The sequence below is a fragment of the Platichthys flesus genome, chromosome 6, assembly GCF_949316205.1.
Source record: "Platichthys flesus chromosome 6, fPlaFle2.1, whole genome shotgun sequence".
NCBI lineage: Eukaryota > Metazoa > Chordata > Actinopteri > Pleuronectiformes > Pleuronectidae > Platichthys > Platichthys flesus.
The window spans coordinates 1826714-1847935 of record NC_084950.1 but is presented as its reverse complement, the minus strand read 5'-3'; the positions used below and the strand labels follow the sequence as shown (position 1 = coordinate 1847935).

General features: G+C 44.4%; 1 protein-coding gene across 14 annotated transcripts in view; it reads left to right on the top strand.

The window, feature by feature from the left end:
• Positions 1 to 251: 251 nt before the first annotated feature.
• The window catches only part of ndrg4 (NDRG family member 4), a 31208-nt gene continuing 10237 nt past the window's right edge, over positions 252 to 21222 (top strand). The window contains exons 1-6 of one of the 14 annotated variants that reach the window (XM_062389118.1): positions 252 to 411; positions 3937 to 4013; positions 11516 to 11606; positions 13474 to 13638; positions 15911 to 15949; positions 20627 to 20732. In XM_062389118.1, coding sequence (XP_062245102.1) covers positions 3937 to 4013; positions 11516 to 11606; positions 13474 to 13638; positions 15911 to 15949; positions 20627 to 20732 — 478 coding nt within the window. In that variant the 5' untranslated portion in view covers positions 252 to 411. Of the gene's footprint in view, positions 412 to 3936; positions 4014 to 8375; positions 8602 to 8680; positions 8793 to 11515; positions 11607 to 13473; positions 13639 to 15910; positions 15950 to 18045; positions 18404 to 20626; positions 20733 to 21222 lie in introns of those variants that run through there. The other 13 variants (XM_062389130.1, XM_062389129.1, XM_062389117.1 and 10 more) reach the window with 13 other exon arrangements.

Sequence of the window (21222 nt, the reverse complement as noted above, 5' to 3'; positions counted from 1 at the left end):
ACACACATACAGACAGACACACATACATCCGTCTCTCCACCAGACTCATCTCCAACGCTTTCTTCCCCTTTTTCCTCTTGCTGCCTCCTCTCCTGTCTGCTCTCCACATTTCCTCCTCTCCTCCTCCTCTTCCTCCTCTTCCTCCTCCCCTCGTCACCCCTTGTCCCCCCCCCCCCCTCTTCCTCGCTGTGCTGCATCACTGGTGAGGCCACGTGCTCTCTGTTTATCATCAGGAAGGGGAGGGAGAGATGAAGTCTGTGCCTCTCTCTCTCTCATTTTGTCTGGTGCACCCACAGACGGACACACAAACTGAGCTTTGTGCACTCGTCCAGACCTTCTTATCCTGAGGGACGCACACAGACACACATCGAACCACACTGAAGTGACCGGAGAAGCTCAACCACTCCACAGGTACAGTGACTCTTCATCCATCTCATTCCTTTGAGCTGCTTCTGTCTGAGAATGTGTAGGAAACTGTCCTTCGGGGTTTTTTTTGGACCAGAATCGAAGATAAAAATGTCTCAAGCTTAATATTTTAAACTTTATCTGTTGTGGAGAGAGAGAGAAGCTTCTCACGAGCCGGAGCTGCTTTGTGTTGGAGGAGGACAGGAGGTGGAGGAGGATGTTAAAAGGAGGATTGTTTTGGCATCGTGTCGGAATTCTGCTGCTGAGGCTGTTGTACTCTTTGTGTGCTTTACTTGGCACCCCACCCTCCACGAAACACACACACAACCACACACACACACACACACACACACACACACACACACACACACACACACACACACCTCCCATCCCCTCTCAACAGGTTAAATTTATTAAACCCCAAAAGAAAGTAGGTCACTCAGCACATAACACGTCCAGGCTGATGTCCTCTTCGTCACCATGTATTTAGATCAGATGCATAAACAGTGGACACAGAAATGTTTAATAATTTAATGTGTTCACAGATATTATCTCTCTTCATACGATCCAGGATAATTCAGGGCCATAAAGGGACAGATTATATTTCACATTCCATGAACGAGTCCTGATTCTGGTGCAGATTTATTTGATTCTCTAATGATTGCAGCTCTTAGATTTGTGCAAAGCCCCAAATCAGTGGATGTGTTTTGAAAAAGTGTTCCTAGTTTGAGAAAAGATAATAGTTTAGATAATAGAATAAAGAATCCTGTATTTGTCCCACTATCAGGAAATTTACTGTATCATATATATATATATATATATATATAATTTACACAAAAACAAATATAATGTTTTCACAATTGATACCGTGTAACAGAATTGTGTACTTTAAAAAAGCTAAGAAAATGAGAACAGATTATCATATTTGTTGTTAGTTAGTGACTCGTTTATTTTTCAGAAATAGGAGCCAATCAGATTCCAGCTGGGTACTTTGCCCCCCGGTCCCGCCCCTACATCCGCCCCTGATATCAACTATCTGCATATTTCTTGGAAAATCCCCCAAAATTCTGAAAAAAACAAACAAAGTTTCAATAGAATCAGTTGTGTAGTTTTTGTGTAATCCTGCTGACACACAGGACAGTTATTACACCACATCCCTCTAGCACGGCAGTGTATTTATCTTGTATTGTATTAATAAAGTTCAGTTTGATGTGTTGAAGTCGGTCAGCACCACAGTGTAAAGTTGTGTAGCTGCAGAGAGGAGTGTGTGGTTGGCAGCAGACGGAGGTGAGTGCACGAGGACTCCTCTGTGGGCGGGAGTCATAAAGGTTGATTGAATTTGGTGCAGGCTTGTTTTACTGGCGTTCGCTGAATTCTGCTGATCACACCTGAGAGACTGGAATGGACGAGGGAGCCGCAGAGGAAACGATGCTGTTTGGATTCTAGATTTAGAAAAAGACTCAAGAGGGCGATGAAAGATGTGAAACTGAGTGTGAGGGCGACTCGAAGGAGGACAATGCTGCGATTTGGAGAAATTCTACGAACAAAAAGTTGTAATATTTCAGATTTTTAAGTAACCGTATTATGACTTAATTGAAATCTGAACAATAAATTATTTTTTTAAATTACCCTAATACTCTTGTTGTAGTATCTGGAGTAGTATATTCTGGTTTTGGGTTAAATCCCTTTAATTCCCTTTAAGATTATGAATTACTTTTTTAAATTAAAGTAAATCTTCAGGTGTTTTCTGTGTAGCCAGAGAAACAACATGTGATAACGTTAGTGTGACCTGACAGGTTTCACTGGTGTTGACAGAGCGTTATATTCTCTTGTAATTGCTCTAAGGTCAAGTTGGTTGTGTGATGTTGTGTGAAATCTTCTATAAACTGTATAAAATGTTGTTGTTTATTTAAATCCTGAGTTCAGCAGCTTCAACTCTTCAACTAGAGCGAGAACATCTGTAGAAATATGAGCATCCAACAGATTTTTGTGTCTAATTTAAAAAACAACTTTGCAATAACAACCCAGTGGCTGCAGATCCCATTTTGTTCCTGTTGTGTAACGTATCATCTACAGGCTCCTCTGCTCTTATCGTATTGTTGTGTTTTCCACATTGTGTTTTAAAGCTATTCAATTTATTAGCTTTTATATATTTTTCATTCGTTCCTCTTCTCGGGCATGAATCTGCCGCTGAAGCCGAGCCAGCCTTTCCTCTGGGAGCGGCTCACATTCTCAGCACCAGGTTTATAAATAGATTCACAAAGAGCGAATTCACTCCGGCTTGTTTCTGCACGAGTCACACGAGCCGCGGTGAAAAGCACCGAGTGAAGTCACATGAATCCTAAACCATCATCGTGCTGCTGTAACCTGTGGACTGGAGTTACAGGAGTAACTGCTGCACCGACCTCTTCAGACAGATGTGAGCTGACGAAGATGTTTAATTAGGACGTGATTCATTAAAGCTCGTTAGACTGAAACAAGCTTCACTGTTATTTACGATTCAATTAGAATATCAGTTTAAGTCGTGGAGGAGAGAAGAGGAGCTGCCAGACGGGAAAGGTTAGTTTAGACTTTTATAAAACACAATGTCACACAATCTCTGCACCATAGACTGTGCATTCTGCTCAGATGCCCCCTGGTGGCTGGCGGCAGTATATGCCTCCTCCATGTAAGCAGATGGGACATGGACCAAGCTTAAACATCAAAATAAGTTATTTTATGATGTTTGTTCAAGTGGTCATGTCTCTGATGACTCTGCTATGTTCACTCTGGTGTAGAAGTTTAAATTCCACACGAGAGGGAATGCGTAGAAGAAACAGGAGCATGGTTCATATTCACGTAAATCAACACAACAAGCGATATTCAGACGTAGGATCCGTGTTTCACTGAGTGGATTAATAAAACACCTGAAGCTTCACGGACCAATGAGACGATCGTATAGTCTTAATCGTACAGACGGCAGAGGTATCGCACAAACACAAAGTTGTGAGTGTCACTTCAACAACTCAGAGATCATCAAGCTTTTATATGAATACAGTTCATTATCATTATTATCTTCAGGACTTCTGGTTCACAGAGACTCTTCGTTCTCCTCGGGGCGTCCCACAAATCTCCCCCCCCCCCCCCCCCCCCCGGCCTCTCAGCGGCCACAGAAAGGAGGTTGGCACCGCGGGTGAAGAGCAGTGTTGTTGTCGTCGTTACACGTCCTGCATGCTGATGCACGTTCCCCTTTGCCGGACCTCTTTGTTGGATCTGTTGGGAAACCAGTTTGATTTTGTGTGAATCCCAGTCTGTGGTGTCAGAGTCGCTGCTAGTGGCTGATTTTTTCTTTTATGTCGACAAATAAGATATAATTATTAATTTCCACAGCAGGATCTTATCAATCTGCACCTCCTGCCTTATGTAACCTCCTGTGCTCCTTTATAGCATGAAGTCTCCTCCTGTGATTCTGTGAATGTTGTTTCTGCCTTTGCCTCTGCAATGCACCAGTACAGTGGATCTTGTCTCTTGTATTTTTATACCTGCTGCTAGATGGGGCCTGGATTGTTTTGGAACTTCCCTCCCAAGGCGGCTGGCTGCACGGTTCCACAGAGCCTCCTGCAGACCATGTACGTAGGATCGTGAAGCCACCGTACCACACACCCGCCCCCATACCGTGCCACGCCAGGTCTCTCCTGTGTGGATGTGTCTATGGCATCTTCCCGTCCATCCGTTCCATTCTGTCAAACCAGTCAGTCCAGTGTTTCACATGCTCATCCTGCAGCAGCGGGCTCACACCCACAACTGCACCGACACTCCATCATATTTAATGACTGTTAAATATGATCGGGGGAGGAGTCGTCCATCTGTCATGTGACAAAATAATCATTTTAAAACCACAACAGCTACTGGAACAGATAGTGGGAATTAAACTGGGAGTGGAGCCAGATCCTGAAACTGATCCCTCAGAAGAGCAGACGACCTGCTCCAGGTGACACACGTTGAACAAACTGCTCCTCAGATCAAATGTGACCCAGTCGCTGACGCTCTATGAAGCTGAGGGAAGAATCCCTGAGTTTCCACCACAACATGAAATCAGGCTGAGCCATCTCCATCTGATCACATGTGCATGATCAGGAACTTATGGCACTTGTCAGATGATGAGGAGGAAACACCTGCAGCTCTTTATCCACCGGCTCATAGATGATCATCTGAGATACATGCTGAAGTTTACTGCTGTTTGGTTTATGGTTGTGTAATCCTGCAGATGAGCTTCTCTTATAAGCCTGCGACTAATAAGCGTTATGTCTGCCATCACGTTGGACTTTAATTTTAAAATTTTTTCATCGTCTCTTCTCTTCGTTGCTTTTGGATCAATTTTAGAACTGACTTTGAGATCTTATGACTTTTGAGGCCTCTTCTGGACGTGAACCCAGGTTCCTCAGATCTTCTAGCTGTAACCTGAGGTCCTCAGGGTGAAGGCACCCACTGGAACCAGCTCCCCGAGCAGATCTGTCCGACAAGCTCCTGATCCTACCTCCCTCTGTGCTTCTCAGGACACCTTCTACCTTCCTGTCTCAATCTCACAGTGTGTGTGTGTGTGTGTGTGTTGAAAAGCAGCTGATGAAGACAGAAGCACTGAATCCACCTCTCGCTCGGCTCAGCAGCAGAGATTTAAAATGCTCCTGGACGGAGATTCGTTCTGAACCAGAGACAATGTGCTTCAGTTATTGGCTCATTTGTAAAGAACAAAAATAGACGCCTGCCTTCATGATCCATGGAGCTAAAAATAACACGTGTGGTGAATTTCCGTATCACCTCCTCAAATTCCACTCAGCTCCGCGTCCTGAGCGATAAGAGCAGCCACAGGAAACTGAGCAGCAGCTACTGAAACCAGATATGATTCAAAACCTGCTGAAACGTTCAGGAAACATGAATATGAACATGAAAACCAAAAAAACAATAAATCATAAACGTAATCTAGGTGAATTCATCCAAACTCCCAAAAACTGTCTTTTAAGATCCATGTTGTTTCATTCATTCATTCACTGCATGTATTCTGATTGTTCACCTTCATGATCATCATGATTCTGCACGACTTGCTAGTTCTTTCTCCATTTTGCAGAGACAAGAGAAATAATCGATAAATATCAAACTGTCCCTCACAAGAGTCGGGGCTCTTTTGGAAATGCTTTTAGTTTGAAAACTCTGGTTCTCGGTTTTAGTGCGGACGAAGAAAAATGGAGCAATAAGTAAATAATAATAAAATGAGTTCCTAGAAAATAAATTAAGAATTAAGTCAAACTAAATCTAAACTAAACTTTTTGCATATCATGAAAAATTTGAACTTTCAAGATAAAAGTCGAACGTTTAATAAAATATTTCTAAATTCATGTGAACTGAAACAAATCCAAAGATATTAACGGTCAAACCGGCACAGTCGCTCCTCTGACTCGATTTGATGAAGAGGAGTCGACTTAATTCTCCATATTTCATCTTTATTCACAAACTTTATTCCTAATACTCTTTTGTGTTCTCAGAATCAGAAATACTTGATTGATCCTCTGGGAAAAATGTGTTTTTTAGGTTACAAACTAAGAAGTTTGCAAAAAATATGATATTGGCATTGTAATATGATAAGAATGAAAATACTTTAGGTTACGTTCTATTCTATTCTATTCTAGGTTGTAGTCAATAGTTTTTCTTTTTTCTGATCCACATCTATACAAATAATGTTTCCAACAACTAACACTCCACTGAACTCTCTACACCTCCAGTCCTGCTTAGAAATAACACCCAGGCCTTCTGGGTGATGACCCTGTTTTCACTGGACCCTGAATTAGAGCCCTGAGTCTCTTCAGTGAACCATTCATCCCATCATGTGAGCTCCACTGGGCTTGGTCCCTCGACATCTGGTGGTCCGGCCGGGGCCACTCCCCTCTCTCCTCGGCCTCCTCGCCACACACTGTCTCTCCGTCTGCCTTCGCTGGCGTCTGCCCCCCCGCTCGGTGGGAGATCCACACAAACACGACCACCACACTGGACGCTTGGTTACAAATATTTTCTCATGTTCTGTTCGGCTGCCCGAGAATCCGACCACGCCATTCAGCTTGTGCCAAATAAACACAAGTCCCGACCTGCGGCGTCTGAACCAGTGGTGAAGGTCACATGTTAGCAGGTGTTCCAGTGAAAACCAGGGAAACCACTGAGGCTCCACTTTGAAAGCAGCGTTTTCAAACTCTGTCTCTACGAGCGTTTTGGCTCCGTATCAGTTTTAAATTCCTTGTTCATAGTAACAAGTCTGAAAGGCTCGAGCATGTGACCACTCACGTGCACTGGGCGAGTGCATGTGAACAGGAAGCACTTGGTTGTTACACTGGGGACAAGCTGTTAGCACAGACAACAGGGTCAGTAATGCTGGTAATGGATGCTCCACGTAGAGTGGTCATGTGACAGGAGCCGGACGAATCGGTGAAGGTTATGTCTGACACTTGCACTCTCACAAATGACCAGCAGAGGGCGACTCCACAAGTTTCAAGTCTTATTCAATAGAGCACGATGTTCATTGTTTTAATTTGTAAATTAAGCAGCGTGTGCATTGGTACGGACAGACAGTAGCGTCCAATGGGTGGAGGTCTCAGGTGCAGGTGGGCGTGCCGTGTCCTCGCGTTCTCAGTGAGGCTCCACCCCCGCCCGCCTCCAAATATGGTCACTTCTGGTTTCAAAAGACCAAGATGGAGCTGGACAAAACGTCAAACTGGATTCTGATGCGTCTCCTCTCCAGACGACCTTAAACACGACCTTTACACAGTGAAGGAAACAGCTAACCCAACAAAACCTGTCTCAGGGCTTTGATATTAAACCCCAATCTGCTTCGGTTTGGTTATTCTGAGGCTTCAGGAGGTTTTCATATCCACAACGTTGTGTTTTTAAATCAATAAAATCATCTACACTCAATATCTTAAAAAGGAAACAAAGTAAAAACATCATGTGGAGGATTCTGAATACTTTCTGTATAGTTTTCTCTCTTCAAATGTATATTTACAGTTCTATGTCCCCCCCCCTCCCAAGCTCCAGAACTCATATTCAAATCTTCTGTAAACTAAATCATTTACACTGCGGCTCCTGCTCTTAGATGAACGTGAAACAAAGATTACAACTTGCACTTCCCTCAACTTCACTCGTGACTCAGGTGTGGAGTCGAGAAGAGGAGCAGATCTTTAAACGTGTGAGCCACAAACAAACAGGCTCCTTCACAAAGTCTCCTCCTGAACGAGGTCTCAGATTCTCATTCATCAGCTCGATGGTTGGACAGAGACGTGAAGGAGGAGCATTAACTCCATCATGTCCTCCTCAGCTTCCTGTTTCCAGCTCTAACGACTCGCTGCTTCTTCCTCTGCTCGTTCGTCTGTTTGGAGAGAATCTGGTTTTCTTGTCTCGACATGTCAGCGATGTCACAGCTACATGTGTGTTTGGTTCACGGTGACCTGAAGAGACACGATAGTTATTTAACTTAAGTCCAGAATAGAATAGAATATCTTTTATTGTTAAGTACAGTACGAGTACAACAAAAATATATGTTTGATTTAACTATAAAAACAGTCAAATTACCTTTTCGTTCATGTTATTTAAATAAATTATTAATAACTTATAAGTAGTTCATCAGGCTGTATATACATGTAAACAAACATTTACAATAACATCACATGTTCATATCGATAAAAGGTGTAAAGATATTTTAAGGTGTAAAGATATTTCCCTGCGTACAATTTTGACCTGCAGATAAATAAAAACATCAGATAATCAGAGGATAACACTGGAACAGATTGTGACATTCTCACATCATTATCATGGAATATTATTTTACACTCTTTCGATAGTAGTGGAAAACTTTAGAAACAATGAGGAAGAAGTAAATCTGTGTTTTTACGATTATTTCTAGAAAGATCTGTTTCTCGTCCTGTTTCTCGTTCGCAGTTCTCTCTCTTTCTGTCTCTGACCCTCGCTCGTCCTGTTGTCTCTCGGAGCCGTCCCACTTTCCAGGAATCGATCCGGTGGACGTACATTCGATCATCCACGTGGCTCTGTGATTGATTTCTGCTCCGACAGGAAGTTGCTCTCGGAGCCGTTCCCTGCGTCCTGTTGAAGAGCTGAACCCCCGGCTGCTGTCGGTCACGATGACCTCGTGCTCGTCAGATAAAGACAATCGACTGATAGGTTCTCATCTGAGCTCGATGCTGAAGGAGGTGTCTGGTCATATTTGATTCAGACATCTCACCTTTGTTTTGTCCTGCAGAGACGAACACAGTAGTAATCAGCGACAGAACAACCCGACGTGAGCTGGAGGAGGGAGAGAGAGCAGGTCACTGTGGTGCGACTGGGAGATGTGGAATCTGTCAACGTGTCGTGTGAGTGGACGACAGAGACCACATGATGTTTCATCTAAATCAGGAGAGCAGCTTCTTCTTCCATCACTTTATCACTAACCCTAACCCTATGAAAAACCATCTTCACACATCTCATCAGGAATAAACCCAGTGTGAAGAGCAGGAAGACAACCTGAGAGAAAACATACTTAATTCTGAGGCTTATAAGATGGTGGGAAAATATATATAAATATATATATATAAATATATATCTAAAGCAGGGAAGGAGAAGGTGAGCCAGACCCCACGGGGCTGAGACTGGTTGTCATAGCAACGCTGTCTAGGCAGATTTAGAAAAAGGAGCGGAACTGAAAAGAGGACGGGTCCGTTTGGGATCCACCGTGTCAATATAATCAACATATAAACAAACAACAGACAAACAAAACGTTTTACCTGCCACACTGTAAAAAGATGGACGACACCACAGCTCCATAAAAACCAAAGTGTCTCCATCGCCCCCTGGAGGCCGTCTGCAGTACGAACCAACCTGAGACCATTTCCACCCCCCCCCCCCCCGATGGTGTTTTTATATAACTGTTACCATGGCAACACAGGTCTGGTGCACGTGCTCCGGGGACATTCTCAGGTCGAGGAAATGTTCCTATTATAAACCACAGACTTTTAATAAAGATGGACGACATGACAGCTCCCAAGAGTTAAGCCAAAGCGTCCCGGTCGCCCCCTGGTGGCTGGCTGTAGTATAGCTCATAAACCCGGCCTCCTCCATGTTAGCAGATGGGATATGAACCGAACTAGAACTCAAAAGAAGGTGATTTTGGTCGATCCTCCAACAAGGAGGGTTCACCCCTGTTTGTTTTTTAGAATAATTATTTCACGACAACATCAAATTCTACTGACGCCTGAGAGGAGTTTTGGAAACATAAACAACAGAGTCGTCGTGTGTGGAGCGTTGATGCTTTCACCAGATCCAATCCCAACAAAGACCTCACCACAGCTGGTGACAAAGAATAAAGTCAGAGCAGGACAGCGCTGGTATCTTTCCACCGGCGCCTCTGGCGTCACGAGGCCAAATATAGCTGGATAATGCAATGGTAATTGATTTCACAACCAGCTGCCTTACATAAGCACGTCAGCGTGAACAGAGACATGAGAAAGAGAGGGATGAGGACAGAGGTGCAGGATGAGGATGGTGTGAACGACCCGCTGAGAGAGGAAGAAGTGAAGCGACAGGGCAGCGGTGGAAGAGAAGACGAGATGATTGAAGAGAGAAGAGACGAGGGTTGGGATAGTGGCTACTTCAAAGTAGTGTTTGTACAAATAATCAGTAAAATCAGCAACGACCTAAAGTTACACAACATCTTTTTAGATTGGTCCATGTCCCATCCACTAACCCGGAGGATGTGCAGTCCTCCTGGCTGCAGGAGGAAGAGAGGCGCTGTTGTTTGGTCTGTTCTCCTCGGAAAGGTCACACAGCCATTTAATAACAGGGTCACAGCAGGAGGGACAGAGGGAGGAGGGAGTGAGGGAGAGAGGGAGGAGGGAGAGAGGGAGAGAGGGAGGAGGGAGGGGAAGGAGATGGAGAAAGAGGAGGAAAGATAATGTCATTACAAAGGAGAGATTCTGACAGATAAAGTGTTGATGACCGATGTTCTGCCCTGAAGCTGTCGTGGCTCTGCTCGTTGTTTTGCTGCAGACGTCATGTGCACAGCATTCACCTGGAGGAGACTCTGCCGCTGCCCCCCCCCCCCCCCCCGCTGCCTCACCTGTGCTCTGTTATGTCCTACGTGCATAGAAAGAGTCTGATCTCAGTAGATTCTCTGCTGCTGTCAGCATGTCCCGACCTCCACCTCTGAACGGTGCAGCTGAGGCCTCCCGATGACTTTGGTTGCTCAGTGATAGAAATGATGAGAAGACTCAGAGGACAAGTCTCCAGTTAAAATGACCTGAACTGATTTGATCAACTAGTGGGGTCGTCACAATGCCCAGCAGAGGGCCTCTTTTAATGAACAGTTTTTTACACTGAGTATAAATGAGCCTTTACAACTCTATTAAGAATCATTTCTGCTGCTTTTAGGTAAGAAACAAGTCTCGTCCATTTTAAACAATGGAACTGTCACATACCTGTTAAACTGTAATAAACCACTAGAGGGCAGTGCAGTGCAGTGCAGGCTCGAGACATAATGGCGGAGGAGGAGGTGACGATTTCCTCATGAGAAAGACGTGGAAGCTGCCATGCTGTAAACTCGGGGGTCGAACCGACAGGTCCACCATTGTTGAAGTTTGAGGTTGTTTGTACGAGGACGTCTCTGTTTTTATTCATTTGAATGAAACCGATCTGTCATCATCATGTTTCACACGTGAGACACACACATTAGAGACATGTGAAGAAAAAGATTTCATAACGGTACGAGAACAAAGTCGTAGTTTTCTGGACTGATGTTACAAATTTATTCTCACAATATTATGAATTTATTTTCATAATATTATGACTCTACCCTTTTTGCTGTGATATTATTAGTAATATATAATATTCTCGTTATAGTGCCACATCAGTTTCTTCTCAATTACAATTTTTTTCTGACACTGCAGCTTTTTTCTCGTGATCTAAGATTTGTTTTTCTTACACAAAGCCTTAATTCTTGTAAAATGAAGATAGTACCCAGCACAATGAAATGATAGTGTAATTTAAGATGTGTGTTTGTGTGCGTGTGTGTGTGTGTCTGTGTGTGTCTGTGTGACTACAGGTTGCTGACCAGGATGGCGGGGATGAAGGAGCAGCAGTTCACGGAGGAGAAGCCCCTGCTGCCGGAGCAGAGAGGAGCGGACTCAGACCTGGTGAGTCCACCTCCTGTCCTCTCCCTGTGTCCTCTGCTCCGCCCTGTGTCCTCTGCTCCGCCCTGTGTCCTCTGCTCCGTCCTGTGTCCTCTGCTCCTTCCTGTCTCACCTGCTGCTGAGCGAGGACAGGAGGAAGAGACACGTCTCGGTGCTCATTGGCTGAGATGTGGATGATAATCAGACGATGGAGCTTGTTTACAAGGAAAGTGACAACAACACGATGAGAAGATGAGAGTCACTTGAACTGAGAGAGAGAGAGAGAGAGAGAGAGAGAGAGTGGTGGAAGAGAAATAGAGAGCAGGCTATATAATTATATAAGTGGTTATATAAAGAGCACTTACTTAGTGCAGTTCATGCATTACCTCGGCAACAGGTGGAATCAGGGGCCCTTCATGTTCGAGGGCCTGTTGCTGCAGGAGTTATGGAACCGGAGGCGTCTTCCCGTGAGAATCTGTCTGAAAGTGAATCATTATCTCCTTAAACTTTCCAAACAGCCATTAGAGGCTGATTCCTGATTCCTGAGACTCTTTAGAGTCAGACTTCGTCATTTGCTGAGTAGGGCACAGATCCAGGAGCAGTCAGATGCTCTCGAGTAGCTGCTGGGTGATTTTCTAACACTTTGCTCGGCAGTCTGAAGGCCAGTTATGAGTCACATCCCCAAACTCTGCAGCTTTAACTGTTACTGCGCCTTCGTGAAAAGGCAAAACACAATGAACGTGTAACCAGGAAGAAGAAGGACTCCAGGAAGTCGTGGCCTCTGTAGAGCGAGTCGTCTGGAAGAGGCTGGTCCGCTCTCTGGAAGGAGGAGCGGTTCTTCTTTTAGAACCTCTTGTTGGAGGAATCGTTACGAGGCTCTTAGGAGAAACAGTAGATCAGGTTTTATTTTCTCGTTTTGAAAAGCTTCCTGTGCTGCATCACTTTAAATGTCTAATTCCATATTGATCGGCTCGTGGAGCAGAAGGTCGTTGGGTCCGCTGCTCGTTACGATCCGGGTCGTCAGCCGCTGCCCCATCGACCCTGGGACATGTTAGCGTGACTCATGGTGTCGCTGGGTTTCATTGTTCTGCCGAAGACGACTTCAGCTGCGACGCGTGTTCGGGTTCATCTCCCGCCTCTCGCTCCCCAACAGGTCTCCTCCAAATGACCTTTAAGAGAAGGTCACTGAGCATCGACCTCCTGGTTCAAACAAGGGTTAGGGTCAGACTCACAGCTCGGTGAGGTTGGAATAATGTGGGTTCACTTCAAGTGGATATAAAAACGCTTTCAGATTTAATTTAAAAAACAACAGCTTAGAACTTGCATGACACTTAGCAAATAGAAATACATTGTTCAAATTTGATTTCAGATGAGAATTTGTAAAAAAGAAAATCCTCATTAAATTATAAATTAGAATTCAATGATTTATATTGTGTGTAAACATTATAATTTATATTTAATAACCAGTTCCAATCTTTACACTTTGTATGTTTAAAGTAAAGCTAAATAAATAGATGAGTCATGGAGTATCACATTGAGAAAATATAATTTAGTTATTGAGGAAATAAATTCAGAACAATCTGGTGTCTGGTCAGATTTTAAAGCTCCTGAACTTTTGAACGTTTCAGACTTTTCCTCTCTGAAGTTTATATTCACAGAGTTTCTGGTGCAGCAGGTTCCTGGATTTAGATTTTCAGGTTGGAAATGAATCGTCTCTCCTCACACACGTCTTCTGTCTCCAGGATGAAGTGGTAGATCTTCACTTTGACCTTTGAGATGATGCTGGAACAGGAACTTTACAGGAACAGACTCGATTTGAGTGTCTTTGTTGAGAACATGTTTATTCCGGTTTATACCTCAATAACCACTTTGTTGTTCTTGTTGTTTCAAGACACAGCAGGATAAAGGGGATGAGGCCTCGGGGGGGCTCCCCTGCCCCGCCAGCCCCGCGCCCCTTAACCACCCCTCTCCCCCCAGCCGCCCCACTCACCGTTGGCATGTCATCGCACGGCACTGGCTCCTCCAGACCCGCCGTCGGACCAGCGGGGTCATCCCGGTAACTACCAGATCCACCGGAACGAGCAGAAACATCCGAACACACACAAACACACACAATCAAATTCAACGAGCGGAGAAATCGGACTTCAGACACAGAGGAACGTCACTGAGCTCCACAGGAGACACAACACTCACCCACTAACAGCTGCTGTGAACTTCTACTAAAACACAACCAGTGCCTGCACAGGAGTGAAACAGATACAATGATGGAAAGGTTGTTTACAGCCGTTTGCATAGTCGTCAAGAATTTACTTAAAGCAACACTATGCAACTTTTACTGAGCAACAGTGCTGGACACACGCCCGTCTGCAAACCAATCAGAGTCAAGTATAGGTAGACACCGCCCACCTAGGTGATGAAGACAGGACGTACGCATGTCAGACAAACTTCCTTCGTCACTAATTTACAATGTGAAACCAGAACTATCAGATCAGATGAAACTATGGAGCAAACACACAAAGCTTCAGACTCTCATGGAGGCTTCAGTTTCACACTGCGTCTCCTCTTCAGCAGAGAGACGCTTTAAAAACAACTGAAAACTAGGACAAAATCTACATTTGCAAAAAAAAAAAAACAGCCTCCAGGCGCAGACTCATCGGATCAGAGACAAAAACACATCCTGACAGAAAAGGACGAGTGGGCGCAACACAACAATCAGCCACTAGAGCAACGACACATTGAAGAACTGCGTAGAGTCGGTTATTTCATGCAGATGCCACAGCACACACACTCCTGTCAGTTCTCACTGAGGACCGGGTGGGAGTGAGAGGAAAGAGTGCCACCTGCTGGTCCGACCACCAAACTGCCACCACTAACATTTTTCCTTCTTGCATGAAACAAATCTGTGTTTAGACGTGTCCCTGTCCTCTCTCCTCTAATAAACTATTCCCCCCTTTTTTCCTTCCCACCACTGATCCATCGTATATGTGCAACTTCCATCTTTAATCCTGACAGATTTTCTTTTCAGAAATCCCCTCACTTGAACTCACAGACTTGTGCATGTGTCAGGACTCAGTGTCTGCTGGTTCCTAACCTCACGTGCATGTCCATGTCTCCTCTGTCCAGATGCTCCTGCTTTGCCCTGGAAGGCGGCAGAGCAGGAACACACTCGTGAACCCCACGTGCTGAAGCAACACGGGTTAGAAAACAACCTGTTTTGCTTCAACACATTTCTTCTTAAATGGAGAGTTTAGATCATATTCCTCACGGAGCGAGCGCCTCGGCTGCAAGATGAAACGCTTCAGATGAATTCATAAGTCAATAACGATTTGTCTCGACCGAGTGGAGCCGGCGTCTGTGAAGGTTTAAATCTGTTCTGGCTCAAAATGCTGTTTTCATCCCAGAGTTTGTTTCCCTCACAGTCGATGTCCATGTGGGTTGATTTGCTCTGGAGTGAATCCTGATGATGAACTCTCCGTCACCCTGAATAACACCTTCCTTCCTCACTCTATTGTCCCCCCCCCCCCTCATGCACTTCAGTAAATGATCTGGTTTTAGAGACACTGTCGCACAACAGGTGCATTCTGCTGACAAACTAATGTACTAAAAATAAAATACTGGAAACTAGAACATGTTTTTAAATTGGCACTGCATCGAGTTTTGCAGCAACTGAGATGTATTTCATTTATCATGACGTCCAGATACAATCGCCCTGCTCGCCCCCTGGTGGCTGGCTGCAGTAAAGGTCATAACCTTTACCTCCTCCATGTCAGCAGATGGGACATGGACCTAATTGTGTATTGTTAATAACGATGGATGAATCCAAAACTGAAAAAACTGAATCCAAAGTATCAAATTACCCCCTGGTGGCTGCCTGCAGTATAGGTCATAAACGCTGCCTCCTCCATGTTAACAGATGATGCGTCGGCCATCTTTATTTTCAGACGTTTACCTAGGGTTCTGATGAAAGCATTATATAATTGCATCATGGGAAATGTAGTTCTCTCCCATGTGCTTTTGGAGTTTGCAGTAATAAATTGCTGAAGTGCCAATTTAAACTCACCTAATAGCAGAATTTAACTTTGATTAATTTAACTTTGACACAAATGTGTGTTCAAACACACATTGTGTGTTTGTGTAGAAACAGGTGAACTTGTCACACTAGGGTGTTTCTGGGTGTTTCCAGTATCGGGGGATGGGGGGGGGGGGGGCTGTACTCTGTGCAGGTTGTGCTGCTCCTCTGTGGATGCTCCCTTTGTGTGATGATGTCTCTCACCTTTGTGTCCACCTCCGTCTCTCAGTCTTCTGTCTCTGTTTGTGTGTCTGTGCAGGAAAGCTGTGACCAGCTGATGCCTGCAGGCGATTGGAAGGTAAGAGCTGCTGCTGCTGGAGAGTTTGAGCCTCTCTCTCTTCGTCTTTATCTGTTATCATCATCATCATCATCATCATCATCATCATCATCATCATCATCATCATCATCATCATCATCATCATCATCATCATCATCATCATCATCATCGTCATCATCTTTAAATATATAATGCAAACTAAATGTCCTTTACGACTGTTGATGATTAAACACATGTTGGTTTTAATACCAATTTCTTAACACATTTATTTAAATAGAAACTTATGTTAATTTATGGGTTGACCATTGGCTCATAGCGCCACCTAGAGTTTTAAACCGTCTTGGAATCTATAAGCTGTATATATGAACAAGTTAACACCCTCTAATCAAAAGTGGATGAAATCATTTTACAGCTTAGAGGCACAGAGACTTCAAACCTGGATTGGACCTGGATGTTACTGAGCACAGATCCTGACAAACTGATTTCACCTCAAAGTTTTTAGAGTTACAGTGAACAATCTAAAGTTTTAAAACATTCCGGGACGCAGGCAGATTATCAAGAAGCGTCAGCTGCAGCTCAACGGTTCTGCCTCTGTATCTGTGACCGTTTATAATATGGAGACGGCCGCCTCAGTTCCTATCAGTCATGTGATGAACTCTCTAGTTTCCGTTTGTCGTCCGTCCGTCAGGCAGCGACTGGTGAGTTTAAAACAAGCCGAGGGAGGAGGGAGTTAAGCTCCTCTGTGAAAGAAAAGAGTCGGAAAGAGGACGAGAGAGAAGAGTCAGCACCACGAGCGTTCTGTCAACAGGACGGAGGGAATAGATGGAGAGAAAAGAGGGGATAGAGGGAGAGACGGGGGGGGGCTGCTGGATGACAAAGTGTGTGTGTGTGTGTGTGTCTGTGTGTGTGTCTGGGTGTGTGTGCTGCAGTCAGCATGATAGTCACTCAGACACCATCGCAGTCCTGTGAATCTGCACGTACACTTCTCATGCTCATTTTATTTCAACTGAAGATATTTAGATTAATGGATAAAAAGATGATTATTACATGAAGTGGAGTTTAGCCAGTCGGCGCCCCCAGGTGGCATTAAAGAATCCGTAAAGACTTTTATTTGACTTCCTGCACATGAGAGTTCAACAGTTCAAATCCTCTCGTCGTTCTTTTCCACGAACGGATTCTGACTGTAAATACAGCAGCCAGCCACCAGGGGGGGGGGAGGGGGTCAAGACACTTTGGCTTCACTTTAAAGGAGCCGTCATGTCGTCCATCTTTGTTTCCAGGCGATGATTGACGCGGCTCCCTTCAGGTTCCACCAGTTTGACCAGAACCTTTGTGATAAAAGTGACTTTGACGTTTTCCTTGTTTGAAAACCTGATGTTCCACCTGGGAACCGACTTTCTGTTGGTTTTTGTTTGCTCCATCAGACGAGACACTTCAGGTCACAGTGTGATATCAACAGGACTCAGTCACTGACTCCTCGACACAATCCACTGGTCAAAAAGATCCAAACACACAGAAGTGTTGTAGAATCTGGAAACACAACTCGCAGCAGTGATGCAGGTTTGCAAGATGAATCAAATAAAATACAACTCTGCAAATCATAGTTACAGATCCAGTCTCTCTCACTGCTTTCTTTAAAACACACATTTTCTTTACATTAAGCCGTTAGTCTAGATTGTTGACTCTTAAATCACAGTCAAACACAACCCTGCACAGATCTCTACACAACCTGCCGGAAGGAGGAGACATCTGGTCCACAAGGATCCAGAATTAACTTGAATCGCTGCTTTGTTTTGCATTCTCACAGATTTCTCAGACAATCATTCATGGTGGTTGATGATCAGACATATTCAGAGAGCTGATATCCACATGTTTGTGTATTCTGGTGCAGCCTGATGGAATCTAAAGGCCTTGGACGAGATGTGAGCTCCACTGAGAGACGCTTTCCTTTGTCCTGGTGATCTGTCCTCCAGAGGTTCGGCCTCATTACGCCTCATTTACACAAACGGCAGAGGTTTTGTTTTTTTGCCAAAAGGCTTTTACAGAACAAGGTTGATGAGCAGAACTGAATATATCAGAGAGAGAGAGAGAGAGAGAGAGAGAGAGAGAGAGAGAGAGAGAGAGAGAGAGAAAGAGAGAGAGAGAAGACTGACGAGACAGCAGACCAATCCTGAGGGGGAGACGGAGCGGTGAGCCAGTCGTCAGCTGCCTCCCCCACCCCCTGTCTGTGGTGCCTATAAAGGGTGAGGGGAGGGAGGCGGGCGGCAGCTGAACAGGGAGGGAGGGAGCCGAGCACACAAAGACTCTGCAGCAGCCCGCGGCATCGACTCTCAGCTCAGCATCCGAGTGCAAGCGCTCACCAGGACCTAGTCCCTTAAAACAGGAGAGGCCTGGCTGCTCGTCTTCCTCCTCCTCCTCCTCTTCATCAGCTGAGAGTACAGTCCCTGCGGAGCCATGCCTGAGTGCTGGGATGGGGTGAGTGGCGGGGGAGCAGTGCATGATGGGTCCTGAGGGCACAGACAGGGGGCTGGAAATATTGAATAAAAAAAAAAAAAATATCTGGAATCTGGTGTGGAATGAGTCAGAATAAATGTCTTCATCTTTGTCTGATGATGACGATGATGATGAGATGAAGAAACTGCAGCGTCAGTGTCAGATCAGGGGTCGGTCCTTCATCCATGGCCCACTGACACACTAAGGCATGTAAACAGATGCTGTGCAGTGCAGCAACGTGCCACTGCAGTGTGTGTCTGCAGATAAACACGTGTGTGTGTCTTTGTGTGTCTGTGTGTCTGTGTGAAGGAGGTGTTGATCCATCTTTGTTATCATCCATGTTCTCAGCCTTGAAGAGGACGAGTGAAGCTGTTTATGAGGAAGGGGAGGATTATATGAGGTGTGCAGCTCGTGTGATTTGCAAAGTAAAATAAATCACACAAAAGGAATTAAAGGAAATGAACAGAAGCAGTTTCTTATATTGAAACCTGGTTTACCCCCCCCCCCCCCCCACCCCCCCACAGACAGATGTTGTGTGTCTTTTCTCTGGAGGTGTGAAGGTCATCAGGTCACCTCATATTTCCCAGGGTCCGGCCGCTGAGGCTGTGAGTCGTGGCCCCAAATTAGAGCTGATTGCAGATAACACGCATGTTGATGCTGAATTAACAGAGAGATAATAAAGAGATAATCTTCCTGGATTAACTGGTCACGTCCGTCTGATGCATGACGATGCCCCCCCCCCCCCCCCCCCCCGGGAGGATCAGGCTGAGTTTTGGCAGCCGAGTGAAATGAGCACTGTTTGTTTCTGTGCTGCCGACGTGTGAGTGTGTGTTGGATCAGTGTAAATAGACACAAGTGTCAGAATCAGCAGCGAAAGCTTCACTGCCCCTAAAAGCAGGCGGAATAAAAACTGTGTGTGTTTGTGTTTGTGTGTGTGTACATCTGTGTGTGTGTGTGTGTGCAGCTACAATACGCAGCTCGGGGTGCCACATATCTCCTTCCTCCATTTTGAGTTTGTCTGCCTCTGACCAGCGAACGCAGACAAAATGTGGGTCAGAACAAAAAGAGAATTCTGAATCACGAGCAGTGAAAAACAACAACAACAAATCAGCAAGTCCTGAATTAACTTCTACGATATTTACATTTATTTTTGTTGTGGCTGTTTGAATAAAATTCCTCCATTGTTCTTTAAAATTTATATCTGGGATATTTTGGTTATGAATCTTGTGTAAAGTTACATGATATACATATTTAATTATATGTTATAAATGTTATTCAGGTAAAATGAATCTGCTGCGTCACTGTTGGTCTGATGACTCATCACATTTTGACAGAAGACGTGAGATGTCTCCACAGATTTGTAATTTGTCATTTCCCTTCGTTGTTTTTCTCTGACATCTAAACAGCCGTCGTGTTTATGACTCATATACTTTTCTACATTTCTTCGCTCTTTGTGTTTATTAAAGATCATGTCTCGTCTGTGAAGGACAAAAAAAACCTGAAGATTAAAGTCATTTGTGGAAAAAAGTCTTTGGAAACGATTTTACAGATTTTCTGTGAAACATCAGCTTAAATTTGTTTCCTTTATTTGATGATTGAGCTGCAGGAGAGAAACGAACAGGAAACAAAAGAGGAAGTTGTGTAACACTGATCCCAGGTCAGGAGTCACTGGGATTTGCTTTAACTGATCTCTCTCTCTTTCCAAAACCTCGTATTAGAAAAAAGAAAATCCTTTGTTCCTACGTGAATGAATCAAAACAGTTTTAATTTCCAGATGTGAGTGACTCCAGCTGCAGATTCATCTTCATCATGTTTAATTATCAGACGATCACATTCATTTCATTCATATCTGACTTTTAACAATATTCAAAGACACTTTACATTTGTTAGAATGGAAAAGGCTCTGTCACTCCAGGTTATATTTCATTCTTGCGTCTTTATTTTAATAATTATTTTTATTATTCACATTTGAAATCTTTTACTCTTGAGTTATCGCCTCTTAAGTCAATTAATGTCCCATAAATTACAACCTGGTTCACGTCTCCACTCGAGCTCCTGCAGAAGAAGATTAATGAAGAACAGTCCAGAGGATAAAATTAAAGGAATAAAATAAAGAGATCAGGGCTCACGGCTCTGTGTGAGAACATGTGTGTGTGTCTGTGTGTGTGTGAAGCCCCAGGTGAGAATGTTCTTTGTGTTTCACAGGAACATGATGTCGAGACTCCTTATGGGATGCTGCATGTGGTTATCCGCGGTGCGCCCAAAGGGAACAAGCCTGCGATCCTCACCTACCACGATGTGGGGCTGAACCGTGAGTAGAGGAGTGTGTGTCTGTGTGCGTGTATGTGTGTGTCGAGATGTTCCAGGTTGTTGTGTAAGGTGTTTCTGCTCGTGACAGAGGTGATAATTGGCATCCGTGCAACACTTTCCCTCCCTGCCTTCACTCTGCCAACACACAGACACACACACACACACACACACACCGACAGACACACACCTGTTATCGTCGTTGTCACCAACTTCACACAATTAAAAGAGACAAGTGACAAATGAGTCATGAAGTTTAAAATAATTTCAGCTCAGTTTCGGTTTCGTCCCATTTTCCTGCATCTGAGAGACTGAAGGGTTTAAAGTTAATTTAATCACAACTGATTTCATTGATTGTGTAACCACTACACAAAGACAAACACTCTGGTGTTGTGGTTATAAAATCATCTCTGTGGTAAATTGTAAAAGGCCAGAGCTCCGCCTGCCAACACTCTGTACACTCTGAGTCAGCAGTGATTTAATAAAGGGAGGGA